At 42.2% G+C, this 24,638-nt stretch overlaps 1 protein-coding gene and 1 pseudogene across 2 annotated transcripts; both read right to left on the bottom strand.

The window, feature by feature from the left end:
• Positions 1-6,514: 6,514 nt before the first annotated feature.
• On the bottom strand, positions 6,515-14,768 carry LOC311172796 (uncharacterized protein; the record flags this gene model as incomplete). The annotated part of the gene is given in 3 exon segments (XM_084236325.1): positions 6,515-7,484; positions 13,836-14,351; positions 14,353-14,768. Coding segments are annotated over 3 exon segments (1,902 nt in total).
• Positions 14,769-21,187: 6,419 nt separating this feature from the next.
• On the bottom strand, positions 21,188-22,139 carry LOC311172797 (olfactory receptor 1J4-like; annotated as a pseudogene). Its single transcript has one exon. The product of its transcript is annotated as an olfactory receptor 1J4-like (transcript).
• Between the last annotated feature and the right edge of the window lie 2,499 nt (positions 22,140-24,638).

Raw genomic sequence — 24,638 nt, forward strand, 5'->3', positions numbered from 1 at the left:
AATTAAGTCTGTGCATATAGCTAGTTTATATAACATTTGACCAAGCCAAATGTTAGTAACTGGAATGATGTGGCAACATTATGAGAAAAGCATCAGCAGGCTCATAGGACATTTCTTCTTAAAAGGTGAGAATTCCTTTAATTGGAATAGTATAACTTATGGTAAAATTGGCAGAATCCTTACTGGTCAGAGGTATTTCATATTCCTGGGCCCCTAGTCAACCCATGTCCCAAGCAGAAATTAATAATTATGTGAAATATTTGTCATTAACACATAATATGTCAGCAGGATATCAAGGGGCTTACACACACTTTCATATGTGAATTTTACCATTTTCCTAAGTATTCTCACACCCATTTTAATGTTTTGGAACAAAGAATACATTTCCTGGTGTGCAAAGGAGCATCTCTACTAAGTAAAAGTAGTGAAATGACAATGAGTATCTAACCAGAATCTGCAGTCATCACTGATGTCATAGCCCTCACTGGACAAGTGTGTGACCTCATGTGTCACTCATTGGTCCAAGAATTTTCAGTCATATTGATACATAATAAAATGGACTTTCTACAACTTTAATTTGCAATGGTAAATATATATAGGCTGCTTGGTATATTAAGAATGTACTATTCCCTTCATTACATAAATGTGATGAAACCCTGGACAGAAATAATGACTAATGAGGTCTCTCCATTTTCTGATGGTGGATTTCCGATTCACCCTTCCTTTGGCAGTGACGTTAGAATTATAGTTACACACATACAAACTGAAGAGGGATCCTCATGGACTTTCTCATGCAGGGGAGCAGGACAGCAAGGCCTCCTCTGGGACCATGAACTTGCTGAGGGCTCTGCTTATCTTGGTTCATGGCCACTGAGAGGACAGTGTCTGGACCCCCATGTGGAGGCCTGGCTGCCCGCTGACGTGTGCTGTGTCAGCCTCACTGAGAACTAAAGGAAATAAGCAGGAAGCAACTGGACCATCTGGAGCCTTGACTGAGGCAGGGCTTGTGAGGAAGGTGCTGGGTCTGGGCCCTGGAAATATCAGGCTGAGTTCTTGGGTGTGTGAGGGGCATGCAGGGCCCTGGTCTTATGCTTCTACTTGTTGGGGCCCAGAAAGTAGTGAGGTAGGGCTCTCCATCAAACTGATGCAGCCTTGTGGAAAAATAGTAATAAGTCTTGTCTCTTCTGAGCACCAGTCATGAGCCAGGAGTGATGCTGGACAGTCTGTGTGCATTGCCTCATTTAGTCCTCAAGATTGCACTGTGTGTGGGAGTAGTTACCCTTCCTTTCCCAGGGAGGTCTCTGAATGTCAGAGAGCAAACATAAGGGCCAGAAGAAGACTGGGCCCCAGTGGACCTGCTGTAGGCACTGAGGTCACATCCATTAGTATGTGACACCTACCCAGGGGTGGAGACCCGAATGAGCCTTCTCAATGTAGATCATGGCCACTGTGAATGGCATCAAGGTGTCACTAATGAGGAACCTGTGGCCCCAGCAGAGGCAGGGATCCCACGGAAATAGCTGTATATAAACTTCAAAACACACACACACACACACACACTCTAAACCTTCACGTGACATGCATATATAATCATAAACAAAATACAAGATCACACCTAACACTTAACTATAGCAATTTCAATTCCTCCCACCCCTGCTGCTCGTGGATAAATGCAGGAACCCCTGCTCCAGACTGGGGAGCACATCTTCTGTTTACCCTTTGCAATCTCTTTGACTTACCTGTGATGAGTAGTCAAAGAAGAACATGTGGGAGTTATGCAGCATGGAGGGCGATATTTGAAATCAAAGTAGTGGTAAGACACTGCAGATCACACTTGGTAGAGGTCCCCATGTGCTTTATGGGGGCCCAGTTGGTGCTTGTGTCCTGGGGCAAAAGGGGGAAAGAATATAATGGCATTTACCTCTCTCTGTCTAGTTTTCTGTTTCATTCCATTCTCTTTCTTTCACCATCTCTCTGTCGGAAGAGAGAGGTCACAACACACATATTTGTGAGGGAACATTCTTCTACTCCCATCACACACCGACCCACATGGAGGCACATCTGACCTCAGAGCACAGAGACACCCTCTGCTTACCTAGAATCCCCGTCCGCTCTGGCCTGTGTCATTTCTTGTTACATCAGGCACCTGATCAGTTTCTGAGTCCTCAGCTCCTGCTGGGAAGACCAGCAACAATAAGAAGACATCCTCTGTGAGTCCATCGCCCGCCGAGCTCACTGTGTGTATTTGTCACTGATGCCAGAGAATAACCAGGATGCACCACTTTATAAATCACAAAGAGGACCCAGAAGGATCCCTCAGCTCCTGGTTAAGGAAAGACAGTGGTTTGACTGTTTCAGTTCCCTTCAGATCCTGGGGAGGAGCCTGCATAGAGACTGGAGGGACTGAGCTACTTGGAGGCACTTGAGCTGTGTCGCGGTATCTGGGGACACCAACCTGCTCTCAGGCCACCTGAGAAGCAGGATGACCTGGCTTTCCTCCAGCATGAGGAGCCAACACCTATTCAGACAGCACTGGGTGCTGGACTCTGTCACTCCTTTGTTATTCATCCTAAATGAATAAAGTTACTTTTCTCAGTCTTGTTTATCAGTTATAAAGTGCAAAGAATAAATTCATGATAGTTGTGAAGATTTTTTGTAAAGTTTAGATATCACTCCTACTAAAGCACATAAATGTCCAATAAATGTCAGCCCTTATTGTCATTACCTTTGCATGTTCCAACAAAAGATAAATAAAATCTTTCATGTTGATGCCAGTTCAAGGCAGCCGAGTGATTCAGTCAGTAGATTCATTATTTTTCACAGCTACTTCCACAACACAACATGAATATATGATACAAATGTGAGGGCCTCAGCCAGTACACTTTTGCACCAACTCAGTTTAACTTGGTAGCAGACACCCCCAGGCTGATGGCTCTGTGCTGCTCTAGACTCTTCAGAAAGTTGGCATTTGTGCATGTCCCTTCTAATGTACTTGCCTACACTCCTTGCCGAGTTCAGTCCACACCCCCATTTTTTCTTATGTGTATAATGTGCCCTAGAACTGGGGACACAATTCCTTCCCATGTCCCCAACATCATGGCACCTCTAAGAAGGAGGATATGTCTTTAACCCTTTCCTCCCCCCTTACTCTAGGCCAGCACAGGGCCGCACACACAGGGTCTCACTGGGCATCAGGCTCTGAAATGCGGCTTCTTTAGTCCAGACAGAAAGACGCCTGCCGTCTCCAACGCAAGTATCTCGTCCACACGTACTTTTCATTCTCTGATTCTTAACTCTTGGATCAGGGAATGAGAGCTCATAGAGACAGGGAATTTCCTTAGTTCAAGTATCTGACCTAATTTGTTTACATGGAACGGCTGATTTATTAATGCAATTAGTTGACAACTCTACAAATGATCAACGAACATATTAAAAGTAAGAAATCAACTAGAACAAAATAATCATAATGATTTTTTTGCCAATTGTAAATATCATAACTTGCTCCTATTTGTGCATTAAATATGTTTGATAAAATCACTTGTGATGGTATAATAAGGGAGTGTTCAATTTAAGTTCATCTCATTATTTTTCTTTGTTTATAATTGACACACAATAGAGTCTAGATATTTAAAATGCACAGTTTGTTCAGTTTTGACATAAACATTCATTTCTGAAAGTATCATGTCAATAAAACAGATACAGTGATCACCTCTGAAGATGGCAGTGTCCCTCCTGTGAACCTCCTCCCATACTTACCTTTACCTCTTTTGCTATAACCAGGCAACCCCTGACCTGTGGCTAACTGGGTTTTTATCCCTTTGGAGCGATGAACATTAAGCCCATTTCATAGACCAGTTTTAAATGGACATAGACTTGGCATTTCTAATGAGTGATCCCTACGCGTGGGATCACAGCATCAAATGGTAATAAGTGCGCAGTCCACATTATAGGAAAGTTGTCATATCATTTTTCACTCTCACAAACAGTGTATGAGAGTTTGAATTCCCCAATATACATTTAGATTGGTCAGTGGTTAACATTCTAGTAGATCTGGTCAGAAGTGTTATGGCCAGTTTTGTACTTTAACATTCCACCTGGAATGCAGTGATGATGCTTTGGGACTTTAATTTGCATTTACTTAATATCTAATCATTTCTGTATTTTTATTTAGCAAAGCATTCGTTAAAATCTTTTACCCATTTTTTGAATTGGATTTTTTTTTGTCCAAAACTGAGACTTTTTGAATGTTTTCCCCATATTTTAATTTCAGGTGCTTTATCAGATACACACACACACACACACACACACACTTAAAGGTATTTCCCCCACATGCTTATTATGTCATATTCTTTAAAAGTATCATTCAAAAAAGTATGATGAAATGCAATTTTCACTGTCTTGTAATATAAATTAAAATTCTTTTGCTTTTATAAGAAACTTTTGCTGAACCCAAGATCACAGGATTTTATACCATATGTCCTCTAAATTTTTATACTTTGATAGTGTATTTTTTACAGTTTATTTTTAAAGTATTTTCTATTTTAATAAAGTTACATTTTATACTCGGTGCAAATTTTAGCTGGAAGTTCATTTTGATGACTGGATATTCTGTTCCTGCAGCATCCTTTGCAGAAAGACTGTATTTCTTCCACTTTGCACTACACTTGCTCCTGTCTGAGGTGTCAGGGTTTACACAGCATGGATCTATGTATGGGGTGTGCTCTGTTCCATTGACCTATTTCTCCATCCTTATTCTGACATGAGTCTGACTTGATTACAGGACTTTTATGATCAGGTCATACATGAGGCAAAGATTCATCTTGTTCTCTTGTCACAGCTACTGTAGCTATTCCAGCGTGTTTGCATCTCCTTCAGGAAACTAGAATCAGCTTGTCAATTTTCACTGAAAATACAAGAAAGAAAATCTGGTAATTCTTTTAAATGTTTATCATTGATTTTTTTTTTTTTTTTAGAAAACTTTCGTGTCTATATTTACCAGTATAATCAATTGTTCTTTTATATTTACCAATATTTTCTGTTCTTCATTTCTTTGTAAATTTCCTCATTGTCTCATATAATCACTGCCTTATATGTAGAGAATTACCCTTGGGATTTCCTTTAGTATAAACCTGCTGGTATCTTTGTGCATTTTCCTGCAAATTTCTTTATTTCCCATTCAGTTTTGTCGATATATTCCATGTGGGTAGAGATCAGTAAAATAATACTTTTACTTTGTAAATATATCATTCCCTCATCTTCTGATTTCCTTCATTCTTGTGTGCTGCTACCATTGATATGCTGTTTCTCAGCCTTCAGTGTGTAATAAATGGCTGTTTAGTATCTCCACTCTCTCTTGGCTCTCATTCTCCCTTGAAAATGAGGATGAGTTCACTTTTCCAGCTCTTATAGCATGGGAACATTCGGTAATAATGTAACAGGAGAAAATACTTTGTTTATTATAATTATATATTGTCAGGTCAGAAAATTGAAGAGGAACATAAAAAGCAAGGGGGAAGGCTTACAAGCATTCCTTCACCACAATAATATCACTTTAGAGGGAGCTATCAAATAAATATTTACCTCAGTATATTTATGTGAATATATCATATGTATCTATATTACATGTATTATTTCATATTGAAAGGACACATATATTAATTATAAAATACACACTCCCCAATTTATATAATTTATGCACACACGTCTCTATAACTGTTCCATCAGAAAATTGTAATCAGGGTTTATTATATTTTTCTCAGCCCTTCATTTTTGTGTTGCTGTCCAACATGTCTACACAAAGTCTATTACGTCAAAGTACAGATTCATTAAATTTAGATTCACAAGATGTATATATATGTGTGTGTGTGTGTGTGTATACACACACACATCTATATAGTACTATAACTACCATTGGAATAAGATCTAGAACATTTAGTAGAGCATTTCAGAATATTTCTTTCTTGGGAGAAACTTAAAGTAATTACTGATAACAGAAAATTGCCAAACTTGCATCAACACATATTTATTAAAGACAAGTTAACTTATATAGACTCAATTTAAAAGGAAGTGAAGATAGGAGTTTCAGATGTTTACTATGGAAATGTCAGGTTTTTAAAAATTGGATTTTCAGTTTACCTCAGCAGAATTTTGAGTGACAATCATTCTAGTTTCCTTTTTCCCTTGACCATGAGGAAACCAAAGAGAAAGGCAGGTTCCTCTGGTGTTGGAGGGACTGAGGAGTTACTGCCTTCACTTTGACAAGTTGGCATGCTCATTGCTCTCCTAACTTCAAGCACTGCACATGTTACAATAAGGCATCGTGTATTATAAGAATTGTTAAGAAAATGTCAGAATCCTTGAAAGTCTGTTTGGGTAAACAAAACTGTGTATGTCAGCAGAGAGGATCACAGGAAAGGCCAACTTCCCTGTACTGTACAAGCACCCCAGATTACTGGACTGTCAGAATACCTGTCAAGTTATGATAGTTTCTTGTCCATTTTTTATTTTACCACATTCAGATCTCGTGTTTTGACATAAGGAACTTAGCCCGATTCACAAGTGTTTCCAAGGCACGTTTCATGTCTCTGTTTCTCAGGCTGTAGATGAAGGGGTTCAGCATGGGGGTGACTACCGTATACATCACAGAGGCAATCATTTTTTTATCACTGGACATGGAGGATGAGGAGAAAAAGTAAACTTCTCCAATGGTCCCATAGAATAAAGATACAACGAGGAGGTGGGAGCCACAGGTAGAAAGGACTTTGAAGAATTTCTTAGCAGAGGGTTCTCTCAGGACAGTGGTCCAAATCCGGATATAGGAGCCCAAGATGCCACTCAAAGGTAGCATTACTAACAATCCTCCCTCAGTGAGGATGAACAATTCATTGAGGGAGATATCTGAACTGCTCATATTTAGGAGTGTGGTGAGGTCACAGACGAAGTGGTGTATGGTATTGTCACCACAGAAGGACAGTCGAGCCAAGAGCAGGGTGTGCAACAGAGAGTGGAGGGAGCTTAATAACCAGGACCCAGCTGCTAAGGAGACACACAGCTCCTGCCTCATGATGGTGGTGTAGTGGAGGGGCTGACAGATGGCCACGTACCTGTCATAGGCCATCACTGCAAGAAGGAAATTGTCAAGACAAGCAAACAATAAGAAAAAACAGATCTGGGAAACACACCCTGCATAGGGGATGGATTTCTGATTAGTGTGCATGTTCCACAGCATCTTAGGGACAGTGACAGATGAGAGACACACATCAGCGAAGGCCAAGTGGCTGAGGAAGAAGTACATGGGGGTGTGGAGGCGTGAGTCCAGCCTGATGAGCAGGATGATGAGCAGGTTCCCCAGCACCGTGGTCAGGTACATGCCCAGGAACAGGGCAAAGAACAGGCCCCGCTGCTCTGGACGGATGGGGAGCCCCAGGAGGAGGAACTCGGACACGCTGCTCTGGTTCTCCCAACGCATGTTGCCCATGTCTCTGCTGGGAATGAAGGATACCAGGAAAAGCAGGAAGCCTGGATTAGCCAAAACATTATAGTAATGTCCTCATTACATGATGGCATTATATTTTAACTAGTCATTTTTTTTTAAAATAATAAATTTTATTTTTATATTCCCCATACAATTGCACCCCCCCTTTCTGATCCCAATCCCTCCCCTCCCGCCCCCACCCCCCCAAAAGTGTCTCTGTTTCATAGTTTTTTGTTGATTCTGATTTTCACTTTCTTATAGTTATTCATTTTCCTGGTCCCTTATTTAAGTTTTCTAGATTCCTGCTATGAGTGAGACCACCCGGTATTTTTCTTTTTCTTTTTGGCTTATTTTGCTGAGCATGATCCCTTCCAGCGCCATCCATGTTGCTGCAAATTGCATGTGCTTATCTTTTTTGAATGCTGAGTAATATTCCATGGTGTATATGTACCACATCTTCTTGATCCAGTCATCTATTTTTGGGCATTTGGGCTGTTTCCAAAGCTTAGCTACTGTAATTAGTGCTGCTGTAAACATAGGGGTGCAGGTGTTCTTTGGAATTGATGTTTCTTTGTCCTTTGGGTAAATACCTAGGAGTGGAATTGCTGGATCATATGGAAGCTCTATGTTTAGTAGGTCCAGAAATCTCCACACAACTCTCCATAGTGGTTGGACCATTAACTAGTCATTTTTTTTATTGCTCACTCCTGTTGCTGCTCCAAAACCAGTCAGTGTGTCACTTCCTGGCTCCGTGGTACATGACACCCTCACAAAATAACAAGATTTTCCTCCATGGAAACTGGAGGGCATTTTTTTTTATTCTGCAAGTATTACTGAACTATAACTGTTCCAGGCATCACACAAAGTACTGACTTCATGAAAATGAACAGGAAATTAAGTCTGTGCATACAGCTAGTTTGCATTATTTATATCTGGCCAAGTCAAGTGTCAGTGACCGGAGTGATGGAAACATTATGGGAAAATCATCCACAGGCTCACAGTACATTTCCCTTAAAAAGGTGAGAATCCCTTTAATTGGAATAGAACAGTTTATGGTAATATTGGCAGAATCGTTACTCACCACAAGTATTTAATATTCCTGGGCCCCTAGTGAACCCATGTCCCAAGCAGAGATTATTATGTGAAATATTTGTCATTAACACAAAATATGTCAGCAGTGTGTCAAGGGGCTTACACACGCTTTATATTTCACCATTTTCCTAATAGCCAGTATTATCATACCTGTTTTAATTTTGAGGAACAAAAGATACATTTCCACGTGTGCAAAGCTGCATCTCTACAAAATAAAACTAGTGAAATGACAACGTGTATTTAACCAGAATCTTTCACTCAGCATTGATGTTATAGCCGTCACTGGACAAGCTGTGTTTCCTCATGTTTCACTCATTGGTCCAAGAATTTTCAGTCATACTGATATGTAATTAAAACCTCTTACACACAACTTTAATTTCCAATGTTAGATAAATATCTAAAGGCTGCTTGGTACATTAGGAAAGTCCTATTCCCTTCATTACTTAATTGTGATGAAACATTGGACAAAGATACAATGACCACTGAGGTCTCTCCCTTCTCTGCTGGTGGATCCCATATTCACCCTTCCTTTGGCGGTGACATTCAATCATAGTTTTACACACACATACCCACACACACACATGCACAGACACAGACACGCCGAAGAGGATCCGCACTGACTCTCTCAAGTAGGGGAGCGGGACACCAAGGCCTCCTCAGGGACCATGAACTTGCTGAGGCCTCTGCTTACCTTGGTTCATGGCCACTGAGAGGACAGTGTCTGGACCCCCATGTGAAGGCCTGGCTGCCCACTGCTGTGTGCTGTTTTAGCCTCACTGAGAGACAGAGGAAACAAGCAGGAAGCAACTGGACCAACCGGGACCTTGAATATGGCAGTGCTTGTGAGTAAGGCGCTTGTTCCCGAGATCAGGAAATATCAGGCTGTGTGCTCCGGGTGCGTGAGGGTTGTGCAGGGGCTCCTGCCCTTAGGATTCTGCTCCTCTGGCTGCAGACATCAGTGAAGGGATCTCCATCACACTGAAACTGGCTTGGGAAAAATAATAATTCCTGTCTTACTGAGCACCAAGCATGAGCCAGGCATAGTGCTGGACAGTCTGTGTGCATTGCCTCATTTAGTCCTCAAAATTGCACTGTATGTGGGAGTAGTTACCCCTCCTTTCCCAGGGAGACATCTTTATGTCAGAGAATAAACATAAGGGCCAGATGAAGACTGGGCCCCACTGGACCTGCTCTGGGCACTGAGGACCCATCCATTAGTATGTGACACCCGCCTAGTGATGGAGACCCAAGTGACCCGTCCCCTCAATGCAGAGCATGACCACTGTGAATGGCAGTAAGGTGTCAGTAATGAGGAACCTGTGGCCCCAGCAGTGGCAAGGACCCCACAGAAACATCTGTATATAAACTTCAACACACACACACTAAACCTTGGCGTGACATCCACATATAATCGTAAACAAAAAACAAGATCACACATAAGACTTGACTATAACCATTTCAAGTCCTCCCTCCCTTGCTGTTCATGGATAAACGCAGGAACTCCTGCTCCAGATGGGAAGCACATCTTTTTCTCTTTACTATCTGCAATCTCTTTACTTACCCGTGATGAGTAAACAGAGATGAATATGTGGGAATTATGCAGCAGGAAGGGCAGGTATTTGAGATCAAAGGATTGGTTGAGACTGCAAATCACACTCAGCAGTGGTCCCCACGTGCTTGACAGTGGCCCCTTGGTACTTGTGCTCTGGGACAAAGTAGGGAAAGGAATAATGTTGAGTCATTTATCTCTCCAAATCTATCTTATGTCTATTTCCTTTTCCACCTCTCTGCCTTTCTCTTATGTTTCTCATCTCTTGTCTCACCTCTGTCTTCAACACTATTTCCTGTCTCCTCTTCTACCCCTCTCTCATAAGAGCCACAGCAGTCACACACACACAGGAACATCGCCCACCCCATCACACACGGATCGATATGGAGGGCACATCTGACCTCTGAGTACAGAGACACACTCTGCTCACCTAGAATCCCCTGCCTGCTCCGACCTTTGTCATTCTTTGTTACATTAGGCACCTTCTATTTAATGCCTGAGTCCTCAGTTTCTGTTGGGAAGGCCAGCAACAAATAGTATGAAGACTTCCTCTGTGAGTCCATCACCTACTATGTATGTCTTACTGTGTCTGTCCCTGATGCCAGAGAACAGCAAGGAGGACACAACTTCATAAGCCACTGAAGGACAAGCAAGGTCCCTCAGCTCCTGGTTAAGGAAAGACAGTAATTTGACTGTCTCAGTCCTGTCAGACTCTGGGGAGAAGCCTGCATAGAGGCTGGAGGGACTGAGCTATTTGGAGGCACCTGAGCCATGTTTAGGTATCAGGGGACACTGACCTGCTCATAGGCCACCTGCGAAGCAGGATGAGCTGGCCTTCCTCTAGCATGAGGAGCCAGCGCCTGTTTAGACAGCACTGGGTGCTGGCCTCTGTCGCTTACTTGTTATCATCCTACATAAGTAAAGTCACTTCCCTCAGTCTTATTTATTAGTTATAAAGTGCAGATAATAAACATATGATAGTTATGAAGATTTTATTAAAGTTTCAAGGTTATTCCTGCTAAAGCATATAAATGTTCAATAAATATCCAGCCTTATTGTCATTACCTTTGCATATTCCAACAAAAGATAAATATAATCATTGATGTTGATGCCAGTTCAGGCAGTTGAGTGACTCAGTCAATTGATCATTATTTTCAAAGCTACTTCCACAACACGAGTATGTGAAACTAATGTAACTCAGCTAGTACAGTTTTACACCAGCTCGGTTTAACTTGGTAACAGACACCCCCAGGCTGATGGCTCTGTGCTGCTCTAGACTTTTCAGAAATTGGCCATTTGTGCATCACCTTCTCTAGGTTCTCCCCTACACACCTTGCCCAGTTTGGTCCACATCCAGAATTTTTCTTATGCATATAATGTGCCCTAGAACTGGGGACACATTTCTTCCCCTAGTGTTGGCACCCTTAATCAGGAGGATATGTTTTTAACACCCCCATCTCTCAGCCAGAACAGGGCTGCACACACAGGGGACTCACTGGCATCAGGTTCTGAAATGCAGCTTCTCTAGTCAAGACCGAGGGACACCTGCAGTCTCCAAGACAGACATCTCCTCTACACGTAGTGTTTGTTCTTCAATTTTTATCTCTTGGGTCAGGGAATGAGAGCTCATAGAGAACAGGGATTTTCCTTTGTTCAAGTTTCTGACTTATTTTATTTACATAGAACCAGGCTGATTTATTAATATAATTAGTTTAGTGACCAAATTTATATTTGATCAATGAAGATATTAAAAATAAGAAATCAGCTAGAACAAGGTAATCAGAGAATGATTTTTCTGCCAGTTGCCAAAAATTATAACTTGTTCCTATTTTTTCATTAAATATATTTGATAAAATCATCGGTGATGGTATCTGTACCTCAACTTTTCTTTGTAAGGAAATTGTAATGAAAATAAATTTCCTTACTAGGTATGGGAGTGTTCAAATTATCATCATATCATTATTTTTCTTTGTTTATAATTGACAGACATGAGAGCCTAGATATTTAAAGTGCACAGTTTTTTTCAGTTTTGACATATACATTCATTTCTGAAAGTATCATGTCAATAAAATACAGATACCCTGATGACCTCTGAAGATGGCCATATCCCTCTTTGTGAGCCCTCCTCACACTCTTTCCTTTCACCTCTTTTTTTAAAAAAAAATATTTATTTATTTATACAAGCACTGGGTACAGTCAGAAGCGTGGGACTGTGAGAGAATTCACCAGAGTCAGAGTGGAGAGCAGAGCAGAGCAGGCAGACTGACGAAGTACACTGCTGAGGGGAGCAGCAGGTGCTGCAGGAGAAGTCTGCGCACCATGTGGGACCCTCACCCCAGGGCCAGGGATCGAACTGGCGCTGTGGAGGCTGCGGGCAGCTTCGCAACCCAGCGCTCAACCCCTGCGCCTCCGGGGAGGCCCTCCTTTCACCTCTTTTGCTGTAACCAGGCAACCCCTAATCTTCATCTAACACGGGGTTATTTTCCCTTCGGAGCTGTTATCATTAAGCTGAATTAATAAACCAGATTTAATAGACATAGACTTTCATTTCTAATGAGTTATCCCTAAGAGTGTGATAGCAGCATCAAATGGCAGTAAGTGCACAGCCAGCATTTTAGGGAAGTTGTCATATCATTTTTCACTCTCACAAGCAGTGTATGAGAGTTTGAATTCCCCAACATACACTTAGATTTGTCAGTGGTTAACATTCTAATAGGTCTGGTCAATGGTGTTATGGCCAGTTTTGTAAATTTAACATTCCACTGGGAGTGCAGTGATGATGCTTTGGGACTTTAATTTGCGTTTACTTGATCTCTAATGACGTAGAGTGTCTAATCATATCAGTATTTATTTTGGCAAAGCATTTGTTCAAATCTTTTACAGATTTTCAAATTGATTTTTTTTTTGCCCCAAACTGAGCCCTTTTGAAAGTTTTTCACATATTTTGATATCAAGTGCTTTTTCAGATATATTGCTTAAAGGAATTTCCCCCAATGCTTGTGATAGGCATATTCTCTTAAAAGTACTATTTTAAAAAGCATGATGAAGTCCAATTTTCACTACCTTCTAATACGAATAAAAATTTTTTTACTTTTGTAAGATACCATTGCTTAACCCAGATAACAGCATTTTATTCCATGTCCTTCTTCAAAATTTATAATTTGAAATTTTTTTAAGTATTTTCTATTTTAATAATGTTACATTTTATACTCAGTGCAAGTTTTGGCTGGAAGTTCATTTTGTTGACTATGGATATTCTGTTCCTGCAATATCCTTAATGAATATAGGAGTGATCAAATGTTTACTATGGAAATGTCAGGATTTTAAAAATTGGATTTTCAGTTTACCTAGCAGAATTTTGTATGACACTGTTTCTAGCTCCCTCCTTCCCTTGACCATGAGGAAACCGAGGAGAAAGGGAGTTCCCCTGGGGTGGTGGGACTGAGGAGTTACTGCCTTCATTTTGACCAGTTGGCATGCTCACTGCTCTCCTAACTTCAAGCACTGTGCATGTTACAATAAGGCATCAAGTATTGCAAGAATTGTTAAGAAAATGTCAGACCTTGAAAGTCAGTTTGGATAAACAAAACTGTGCATGTCAGCAGAGAGGATCATGGGAAAGGCCAACTTCCCTAACTGGACTACAGGCCTGTCAAGCTGTAATAGTTTCTTGTCCATTTGACTGTATTTTATAATCACATTCAGATCAAGTGATTTGACATAAGGAACTTAGCCCGATTCACAAGTGTTTCCAAGGCACATTTCATGTCTCTGTTTCTCAGGCTGTAGATGAAGGGGTTTAGCATGGGAGTAACTACCATATACATCACAGAGGCAGTTATGTTTTCATCACTGGAGGTGGGTGATGAAGAAAACAGGTAAATTTCTGAGAGGGTCCCATAGTATAAAGACACAACAAGGAGGTGGGCGCCACAGGTAGAAAGGACTTTGAGGAATTTCTTAGCCGAGGGTTCTCTCAGGACAGTGGTCCAAATCCGGATATAGGAGCCCAAGATGCCACTCAAAGGTAGGATGACAAGCGTTCCCCCTTCAATGAGGATGACCAACTCATTGAGTGAGATGTCTGAGCAGCTCATCTTTAGGAGTGCAGAGAGGTCACAGAAGAAGTGGTGTATGGTATTGTCACCACAGAAGGACAGTCGGGCCAAGAGCAGGGTGTGCAACAGAGAGTGGAGGAAGCTGAAGAACCAAGACCCAGCTGCTAAAGAGACACAGCTCCTGCCTCATGATGGTGGTGTAGTGGAGGGGCTGACAGATGGCCACGTACCTGTCATAGGCCATCACTGCAAGAAGGAGATCATCAAGACAAACACACACTACAAAAAAATACATCTGTGAAATGCAGCCTGCATAGGGGATGGACTTCTGATTAGTCTGCATGTTCCACAGCATCTTAGGGACAGTGACAGATGAGAAGCAGACATCAGCGAAGGCCAAGTGGCTGAGGAAGAAGTACATGGGGGTGTGGAGGTGCGAGTCCAGCCTGATGAGCAGGATGATGAGCAGGTTCCCCAGCACCGTGGTCAGGTACATGCCCAGGAACAGGGCGAAGAACAGGCCCTGCTGTTCTGGACGGATGGGGAGCCCCAGAAGGAGGAACTCGGACACGCTGCTCTGGTTCTCCCACCTCATGTTGCTCATGTCTCTGCTGGGAATAAAGGAAATAGAGAAAAACAGAAAGACTGAAATTAGCCAAAAGCTTATAATGATGTCATTATTATATCACTGTTATATATCAACTGGTCCTCTGTTTATTGCTCACACCTGTTGATGCTTGAAAACCAGCCTGTCACATCTCAGCTTGCATGGTACTTGACATCCTCACAAAATAACAAGATTTCCTTCTTTGGAACCAGAGGACATTTCTCTTTATTCTGCAAGTATGTTTTGAAATATTACCAGTTCCAGGCACCACTCTAAGCATGCATTTCATTATAATAAACAGGATATTAAGACTCTGCATATAGCTAGTTTACATAGTCATATCTGGCAAAGTCAAATGTCAGTATCTGGAACGAAATGGAAACATTATGGGAAAAGTATCCGTAGGTGCACAGGACATTTCCTTTTAAAAAGGTGAGAATCTCTCTAAACTGGAATAGAAGATCTTATGGTAGAATCCTTACTGTTCAAAGATATTTAATATTCATGGGTACCCAATGTCAACCCATTTCCCAAGCAGAGATCAATAATAATGTGAAATATTTATCATTAGCACATAATATGTAGGCAGTATGTCTAGGGGCTTACACACATATTATATTAAATTTCACCTTTTTCCTAATTAGGCAGTATTATCACACCCATTTTAATGTTTAAAAGATACATTTCCTAGTGTGCAAAGGAGCATATCTACTAAGTAAAAGTAGTGAAATTACAACGTGTATCTAACCAAAATCCATCACTCAGCACTGATGTCATAGCCCTCACTGGACAAGTGTGTGACCTCATTTTTTACTCGTTGGTCCAAGAATTTTCTGTCATATTGATAAATAATAAAAAGGGCTTTCACACAACTTTATTTCCAAAATTAGCTATATATCTATAGGCTGCATGGTACATTAGGAAAATACTATTCCCTTCATTACACAAATGTGATGAAACGCTGGACAGGATGTAATGAACAGTGAGGTCCCTCTGTTCTCTGCTGGTGGATTCCAGATTCACCTTTCCTTTGGCAGTGAGGTTAGATTTCAGTCACACACACACACACACACACACACACACATACACACACACACACAAGTTGAAGAAGGAACCTCACTGACTCTCTGAAGCAGGGAGCAGGACAGCAAGGCCTCCTCCGCGACCATGAACTTGCTGAGGGCTCTACTTATCTTGGTTCACGGCCACCCATCTTGGTTCTGGACCCCCATGTGGAGGCCTGGCTGCCCACATACATGTGCTGTGTCAGCCTCACTGAGAGACAGAGGATACAAGCGGGAACTAACTGTACCAACCGGGGTGTTGATTCAGATAGGGCTTCTTAGGAAAGCACTTTGTTCCAGGCTCTGGAAGGATGAGACCATGCACTCCAGGTGTGTGAGGGGTGTGCAGGGGCCTCTCTTCCTAAATATGTACTTGTGTGGGAGACAGCAGTGAAGTAGGATCCCCATCACACTAACACTGGCTTGCGGAAAGATAATAAGAATCCTTTATCACCAGTCATGAATCACGCATGGTCTGCATATTCCATATTCATTGCCTCATTATTCCTCAAAATACCATTGTATGAGGGAGTAGTTACCCCTCCTTTCCCAGGGAGGGATCTGATTGTCAGAGAGCAAACTTGTAAGGGCCCGATGAAGACTGGGCCCCAGTACACCTGTGGTGGGCACTGAGGTCCCATCCATGATGTACCTGCCTGGTGTCAGAGACACCTGGGAACCTTCCTCCCAAACAAAGAAGGCCAGTGTTGAAAGATGGAAAATGTGATCCCAAGTGAGGCTCTGGGCACATCAGGTTGCAACTACCAGCCCAGAAACAATCTCTATGAATTAAACAACAGCACACACACACACATCCCTCACTATACCGTGTAGTGCCATGCATTTAGAACTCAGATAAAATACAAGACCACACTTACCAAATGATTCTGTAAATATTTCAGTACCTTCCTCCCCTGCTGCTCATGGATAAATGCAGGAACCCCATTCCAGAACAGGGAGCACATCTTCTTCTCTCTCTCTCTCTCTTTTTTTTTTTAATGATTTATATATTTATTTATTTATACAAGCACTGGGTACAGTCAGAAACGCGGGAGGGTGAGAGAATTCACCAGAGCCAGAGTGGGGAACAGAACAGGCAGACGGACGAAGTACACTGCTGAGGGGAGCAGCGGGCGGCAGGAGAGGTCTGCGCTCCTTGTGGGACCCTTGCCCGATGCCCAGGGAGCAAACCAGCGCTGCAGAGGCTGCAGGCAGCTTCACAACCCAGTGCTCAACTGCTGCACTACCAGGGAGGCCCCACATCTTCTCTCTTTACCCTCTGCAGTCCCTTTCCTTACCTGACTTGAGTAGCCAGAGGTGAACTGTGGAGCAATGCAGGGAGGAGGGCAGATGTTTGAGGTCAAAGGACTGATTAAGAAGCACATCACACATGCAATTTGCAGCAACATGGATGGCACTGGAAGGAATCATGCTCAGCGAAATAAGCCAGAAAGAAAAAGAAAAATACCGTATGGTCTCACTCATAGCAGGAATCTAGAAAACTTAAATAAGGGACCAGGAAAAAGAATAACTATAAGAAAGTAAAAATCAAAATCAACAAACAACTATGAACCAGAGACACTCTATAGGGGGTGGGGGTCAGGGAAAGGAAGGATTGGGGTCAAAAAAAAAAGAAGCAGATCACACTGAGCTGTAGTCCCCACATGCTTTATGGGGGACCAGTTGGTTTTTGTGCCCTGGGGCAGGAGGGGAAAAGAATAGGTGTCTTTTACCTCTCTCCAGTTCTGTCTCTCTGTCTACTATCCCCTTTCATTCCCTTTCCTTATCCTCTCTCTGTCAGAAAAGAGAGGTGTCACAGACATATTTGTGAGGGAACATTCTTCCACCCCCATCACACACAGAACCATATGGAGGCACATCTGACCTCAGAGCACAGAGACGCACTCTGCTCACCTAGAATCCCTGTCCGCTCTGGCCTGTGTCATTTATTGATACATCTGGTACCTAATCAGTGTCTGAGTCCTCAGCTCCTGCTGGGAAGACCAGCAACAAATAGTAAGAAGACATCTTCTGTGAGTCCATCGCCTCCCGAGCTCGCTGTGTCTGTCCCCGATGCCAGAGAATAACCAGGATGCAACACTTTATAAATCACAAAGAGGACCCAGAAGGATCCCTCAGCTCCTGGTTAAGGAAAGACAGTGGTTTGACTGTCTCATTTCCTGTCAACCCTGGGGAGGAGCCTGCATAGAGGCTGGAAGGACTGAGCTACTTGGACGCACCTGAACTGTGTTGAGATATCAGGGGGCACTGACCTGCTCATAGGCCACCTGAGAAGGAGGATGGCCTGGCCTTCAGCTTCATAGGTTGCGTCTTAACCCCTTGCGCCACCAGGGAGGCCCAGGAGCTATTAACATTAAGCTGAATTCATAAACCAGATTTAAATGGACAACGACTTTCATTTCTAACAATTGATCTCTTAAGAGAGGAAGATCAGCATCAAATGTTAATAAGTGCACATTGAACATTTTAGGAAAATTGTCTTATCATTTTTCACTCTCACAGCATGAGCATTTGTATGAGAGTTTGAATTCCCCAATATACACTTAAACTGGTCATTGGTTAACATTCTGGTAGATCTGGTCAGTGGTGTTAGGGCCAGTTTTGTAAATTTAACATTCCACTGGGAATGCAGTGATGATGCTTTGGGACTTTAATTTGTGTTTACTTGATCTCTAATAATGTGGAGCATCTAATCGTGTGGCAAAGCATTTCTTCAAATCTTTTTGATTGAATTTTTAAATTGGATTTTTTTTGCCCTAAAGCAAGCCTTTTTGAAAGTTTCTCATATATTTTTGATTTCAAGTGCTTTACCAGAAATATTAATTAAAGATATTTTCCCCCATGCTTATTGTGTGGTATTCTTTTAAAAGTATTATTCAAAAAAGCATGATGAAGTTCAATTTTCACTACCTTCTTAAACAAATTAAAATTTTTTTTTGCTTTTATAAGAAACCTTTGCTTAACCCACATCACAGCATTTTATCTATTTATCCTTCTAAAATTTTTATAATTTGAGATTTTACTTTTAATTTATTTTCTATTTTAATAATGTTACATTTCATACTCAGTGCAAATTTTGGCTGGTAGTTCATTTTATGGATTGTGGATATTCTGTTCCTGCTATATCCTTTGCAGGAAGGCTGTATTTCCTTCACTCTCCAGCACTTGCTCCTCTGTGACATGTCGGGGTCTGCACAGTATGAATCTGTGTATGGACTGTGTTCTGTTCCATTGACCTATTTCTCCATCCTTATTCTAACATGAGTCTGACATGATTATAGGACTTTTTTTTTTTTAAAGATTTATTTATTTATACAAGCACTGGATACAGTCAGAAGCGCAGGAGGGTGAGAGAATTCACCAGAGCCAGAGCGGGGAGCAGAGCAGGCAGAAGAACCGAAGTACACTGCTGAGGGGAGCAGCGGGCGGCAGGAGAGGTCTGCATGCCATATGGGACCCTCCTCCGGTGGCCGGGGAGCAGCTGGGGATTGAACCGGTGCTGCAGAGGCTGCAGGCAGCTTCGCAACCCAGTGCTCAACCTCTGCGCCACCGGGGAGGCCCTGATTACAGGACTTTTATGATCAGGTCATACATGAGGCAAAGATTCATCTCGTCCTCTTGTCACAGCTAGTATAGCTATTCCAGAAAACTTTCATTTTTACATTTACCAATATTATGAATATTTCTCTTGTTCTTCATTTCTCATGAATTTTTAGTTGTCTCACATAATTACTATTTATATGTAGAGAATTACCCTTGGGATTTCCATCAGTATGATGAGTTAGAATTTTGTTTTTCTGCAAATTTATTTATTTCACATTCACATTTCAGAATATATTCCATGTTGATAGAGCTTACTAAAAATTATTTTACTGAATAAAGTTATCATTATTTCACCTTCTGATTTCATTCAGCCTTGTTACTGATATTGCTTTTCTAAGTTAATTCTTGAGGCTCAGTTTGGTGATGATTGGGCATATTCAGTCTCTCTCACTTTTGACCCTCCCCTCTTCCTGGAAAGTTGGTTGAGTTCACTCTTCCAGCTCCTCTGGCAGGTGAACAACCCGGAAGGTTTCCAAATCAGCACATCTGATCACCCCACACTTAACATCTGATGCTTGATAATAATTTAAGAATAGCTTTTTGTTTACATGAGTGAGTAAATGACAGGAAATTGGAGAAAATGATAAAAGCAAGTAGGAAAATTAGGAGCATATGGTCAGGAATAGTGACATTCATTTTATATGGTGATATATGAAAATCTACATCTGTATATTTATGTGAAAGTATCATATGTGTGTATATTATATGTTATTTACGTATTGTGAGGTCATATTTGTTAACTATAAAATATACCCCATTTACACAATTTATGCATACACATCACAGTAAGTATTGCACTCATAGTATTATAATCATGGTTTATTGTGTTTTTCTCACCCATCCTTTATGTTACTGTCTAACATGTGTGCACAAAGTGGATTAATTTGAAATGTATAGCCTGATGAAGTTTTACACAAGCATATATCTAGTGTTACTACCACCAACTTAGATATGGATATTTCAAGCACCTCAGAAAATTTCTGAGAAAGAACTAAAGCATTTACTGACAACAGAAAACTTCCAAGATTGAATGTATGATTTATGAATGTACGATTTTATTAAAGGAAAATCAACTAAAATAAAACCAATTTAGGAGGAATAGGTGCTATGAGCAATCAAAAGTTTATTGTGGGGGGCCTCCCCTGGTGGCGCAGCAGTTGAGCGCTGGGCTGCAAAGCTGCCCTCAGCCTCTGCAGCGCCAGTTCGAACCCTGGCCACTGGGCGAGGGTCCCACATGGTGCGCAGACCTCTCCTACTGCCTGCTGCTCCCCTCAGCAGTGTACTTCGGTCCTTCTGCCTGTTCTGCTCCCCGCTCTGGCTCTGGTGAATTCTCTCACCCTCCTGTGCTTCTGACTGTACCTAGTGCTTGTATAAATAAATAAATAAATATTAAAAAAAAAAGTTTATTGTGGGAATGTCAGTGTTCTAAAAGTTAGTTTATATTAGCAGAAATTTTTGTGATATTCTTTCTGAGCCCTGGTTGCATTGACTGTGAGGATCCCTGGGAAGAAAGGCTGGATTTCATGGAGTTGGTGGGACTGAAGTCTTGCCATCTCAGTTCTGCCAGTTAACATCCTCCCTGTTCCCCAACCACAAGACTCGTGATGTTGCAGCTAGGCCTCATGTATTGCAAGAATTGTTAAGCAGAGTCAGAATTATTGAGTCAGTTTGGTAATGAAAGCTGGTGTATGTCAGCAGAGAGGGTGATTATTAACATGTTCATCTTGAGTCTTTTGACATAAGGAACTTAGCTCGATTCACAAATGTTTCCAGGATACCTTTCATGTCTTTGTTTCTCAGGCTGTAGATGAAGGGGTTCAGCAAGGGGGTGACGATCATATACATCACAGACGCAATTATTTTTTATTATTGGATGTTGATGAGGAGGAGAAAAAGTAAACTTCTGCAATGGACCCATAGTATAAAGACACAACGAGGAGGTGGGAGCCACAGGTAGAAAGGACTTTGAAAAATTTCTTAGCCGAGGGGTCTCTCAAGACGGTGGTCCAAATCTGGATATAGGAGCCCAAGGTGCCACTCAATGGTAGGATGACGAGCGTTCCTCCCTCAGTGAGGATGAACTTCTCATTGAGGGAGACGTCTGAGCAGCTCATCTTCAGGAATGCAGAGAGGTCACAGAAGAAGTGGGGGATGGTATTGTCACCACAAAAGGATAGTCGGGCCAAGAGCAGGGTGTGCAACAGAGAGTGGAGACAGCAGAAGAGCCAGGACCCAGCTACTCAGGAGACACACAGTTCCTGCCTCATGATGGTGGTGTAGTGGAGGGGCTGACAGATGGCCACGTACCTGTCATAGGCCATTACTGCAAGAAGGAAATTGTCAAGACAAACAAACAATAAGAAAAAATAAGTCTGAGAAATGCACCCTGTATTGGGGATGGATCTCAGATTAGTGTGCATGTTTGTCAACATCTTAGGGACAGTGACAGATGAGAAACAGACATCAGCAAAGCCAGGTAGCTGAGGAAGAAGTACATGGGGGTGTGGAGGCGCGAGTCCAGCCTGATGAGCAGGATGATGAACAGGTTCCCCAGCACCGTGGTCAAGTACATGCCCAGGGACAGGGCGAAGAACAGGCCCCACTGCTCTGGAGGGATGGGGAGCCCCAGGAGACGGAACTTGGACACGCTGCTCTGGTTCTCCCAACGCATGTGTCTGCTGGCAACGAAGGAAACTCTGTAAAGCATGAATTAGCCAAAACATTATAGCAATCTCCTTATTTCATGACATGTTATATCGGAACTGGTCCTCTGTTTATTGCTCTCAGGTATTGATGACTGAAAACCAGTCTGTCACATCCGGGCTTCCATGGTACATGACATCCTCACAAAATAACAGGAGTTCCTCCCATATAAACCAGAGAACATTTTTCTTTATTTTAAGTATGTTTTGAACTATAACCAGTCCCAGGCACCACACAAAACGCTGAATTCATTACTATACACAGGAAATTAAGTCTCCGCATATAACTAGTTTACATATTTATATTAAGTCAAGTCAAATGTCAATAGCTGGAATGATAAGGAAACATTATTGGAAAAGCCTTCGTAGGCACACAGGACATTTCCTCTAACAAAGGTGAGAATCTCTCTAAAATAGAATAAAAGACCTTATGGTAAAATTGACAGAATCCTTACTGATCAAAGATATTTAATATTCCTGGGCACCTAAAGTCAACCCATTTCCCAAGCAGAGAATAATAATAATGTGAAATATTTGTTATTAACATATACTATGTCAGCAGTATGTCAAGGAGCTTACACACACTTTATATTTAAATCTCAACATTTTCCTAATTAACCAGTATTATCACACCCATTTTAATGTTGAGGAATAAAACATACATTTCCTTGTGTGTAAAGGAGCATCTCTACTAAGTAAAAGCAGTGAAATGACAAAGTGTATCTAACCAGAATCCATTATTCCATCACTGTTGTGATTCCGTCACGACATCAACCCATCACTGATGTCATAGCCCTCACTGGGCAAGCTGTGTGACCTTGTGAACTCCTTTGTCACTTGTTCACCCAAGAATATTCAGTCATATTGACATGTAATAAAAGGGGCTTTCACACAACTTTAACTTCCAAAATTAGATATATATCTAGAGTCTGCATGTTACATTAGGAAAGTACTATTCACTTCATTGTATAAATGTGATGAAATGCTGCATAAAGATACATTGACCACATCTCTGCTGGTGGATTCCAGATTCACCCTTGGCAGTGAGGTTAGAGTCATAGTTACACACACACACACACACACACACACACACAAGCTGAAGTTATAGTTAACACACACACACACACACACACTCTGACTCTCTCAAGCAGGGAGCAGGACAGCATGGCCTCCTCAGGGACTATGAACTTGTTGAGGGCTCTGCTTATCTTGGTTCATGGCCACTGAGAGGACAGTGTCTGGACCCCCGTGTGGAGGCCTGGCTGCCCACTGATGTGTGCTGTGTCAGCTTCACTGAGAAACAGAGGAAACAAGCAGGAACCAGTTGGATCAAGTGGGACCTTGATTGGGACAAGGCTTGAGGAAGGTGCTGGATCCCATGCCCTGGAAGGATCAGGCCATGTGCTCCAAGTGTGTGAGGGGCATGCAGGGGCCCCTGTCTTAGGCTTCTACTCATCCTGACCCAGACAGCAGTGAAGTGGGGATCTCCATCACTGACATTGGCTTGGGGAAAGATGGTAAGAAACCTTGTCTTCCTGCGCAGCATTCATGAGCCATGCATGGTGCGCGCCAGTCCGTGTGCATTTCCTCATTTAGTCCTCAAAATTGTACTGTATGTGGGAGTAGTCACCCCTCCTGTCCCAGAAAGGGATCTGAATGTCAGAGAGCAAATGTGTAAGGGTCAGACAAAGACTGGACCACAGTGGGACCTGCTGCAGGCACTGAGGTCGCATCCATTAATATGAGACACCTGCCGAGGGGTGGAGACCCGAGTGAGCCTTCTTTTCAATGCAGAGCATGGCCACTCTGAATGGACACTAAGGTGTCAGTAATGAGGAACCTGGGGCTCCATGCAGTGGGAGGGACCCCACAGAAACATCTGAATATAAACTTCAACACACACCCCCACACACCCACACTAAACCTTGGCGTGACATGCATATATAATCATAAACAAAATACAAGATCACACCTAACATTTGCCTCTGTAGCAATTTCAAGTCCTCTCTCCCCTGCTGCTCATGGACAAATGCAGGAACCCCTTCTCTAGAACGGGGAGCACGTCTTCTCTCTTTACCATCTACAATCTCTTTATTTATTGTGATGAGTAGCCAGAGAAGAACATATGGGAGTTATGCAGGAGGGAGGGCGGATGTTGGAGATCAAAGACTGGTTAAGATAATACAAATCACACTCAGCAGTGGTCCCCACTTGCTTAATGGGGGCTCAGTTGGTGCTTGTGCTCAAGGACAAAGGTGAGAAAAGAATAATGTTGAGTCCTTTATCTCTCTCCAGCTCTTTCTATCTTATGTCTATTTCCTTTTCCACCTCTCTGCCTTTCTCTTATGTTTCTCATCTCTTTGCCTCACTTCTGTCTTCAACACTATTTCCTGTCTCCTCTTCTACCCCTCTCTCAAAAGAGCCACAGCAGTCACACACACAGAAACATCGCCCACCCCATCACACAC

This window comes from Talpa europaea (genome assembly GCF_964194135.1).
Source record: "Talpa europaea genome assembly, chromosome: 7".
Taxonomy (NCBI): Eukaryota; Metazoa; Chordata; class Mammalia; order Eulipotyphla; family Talpidae; genus Talpa; species Talpa europaea.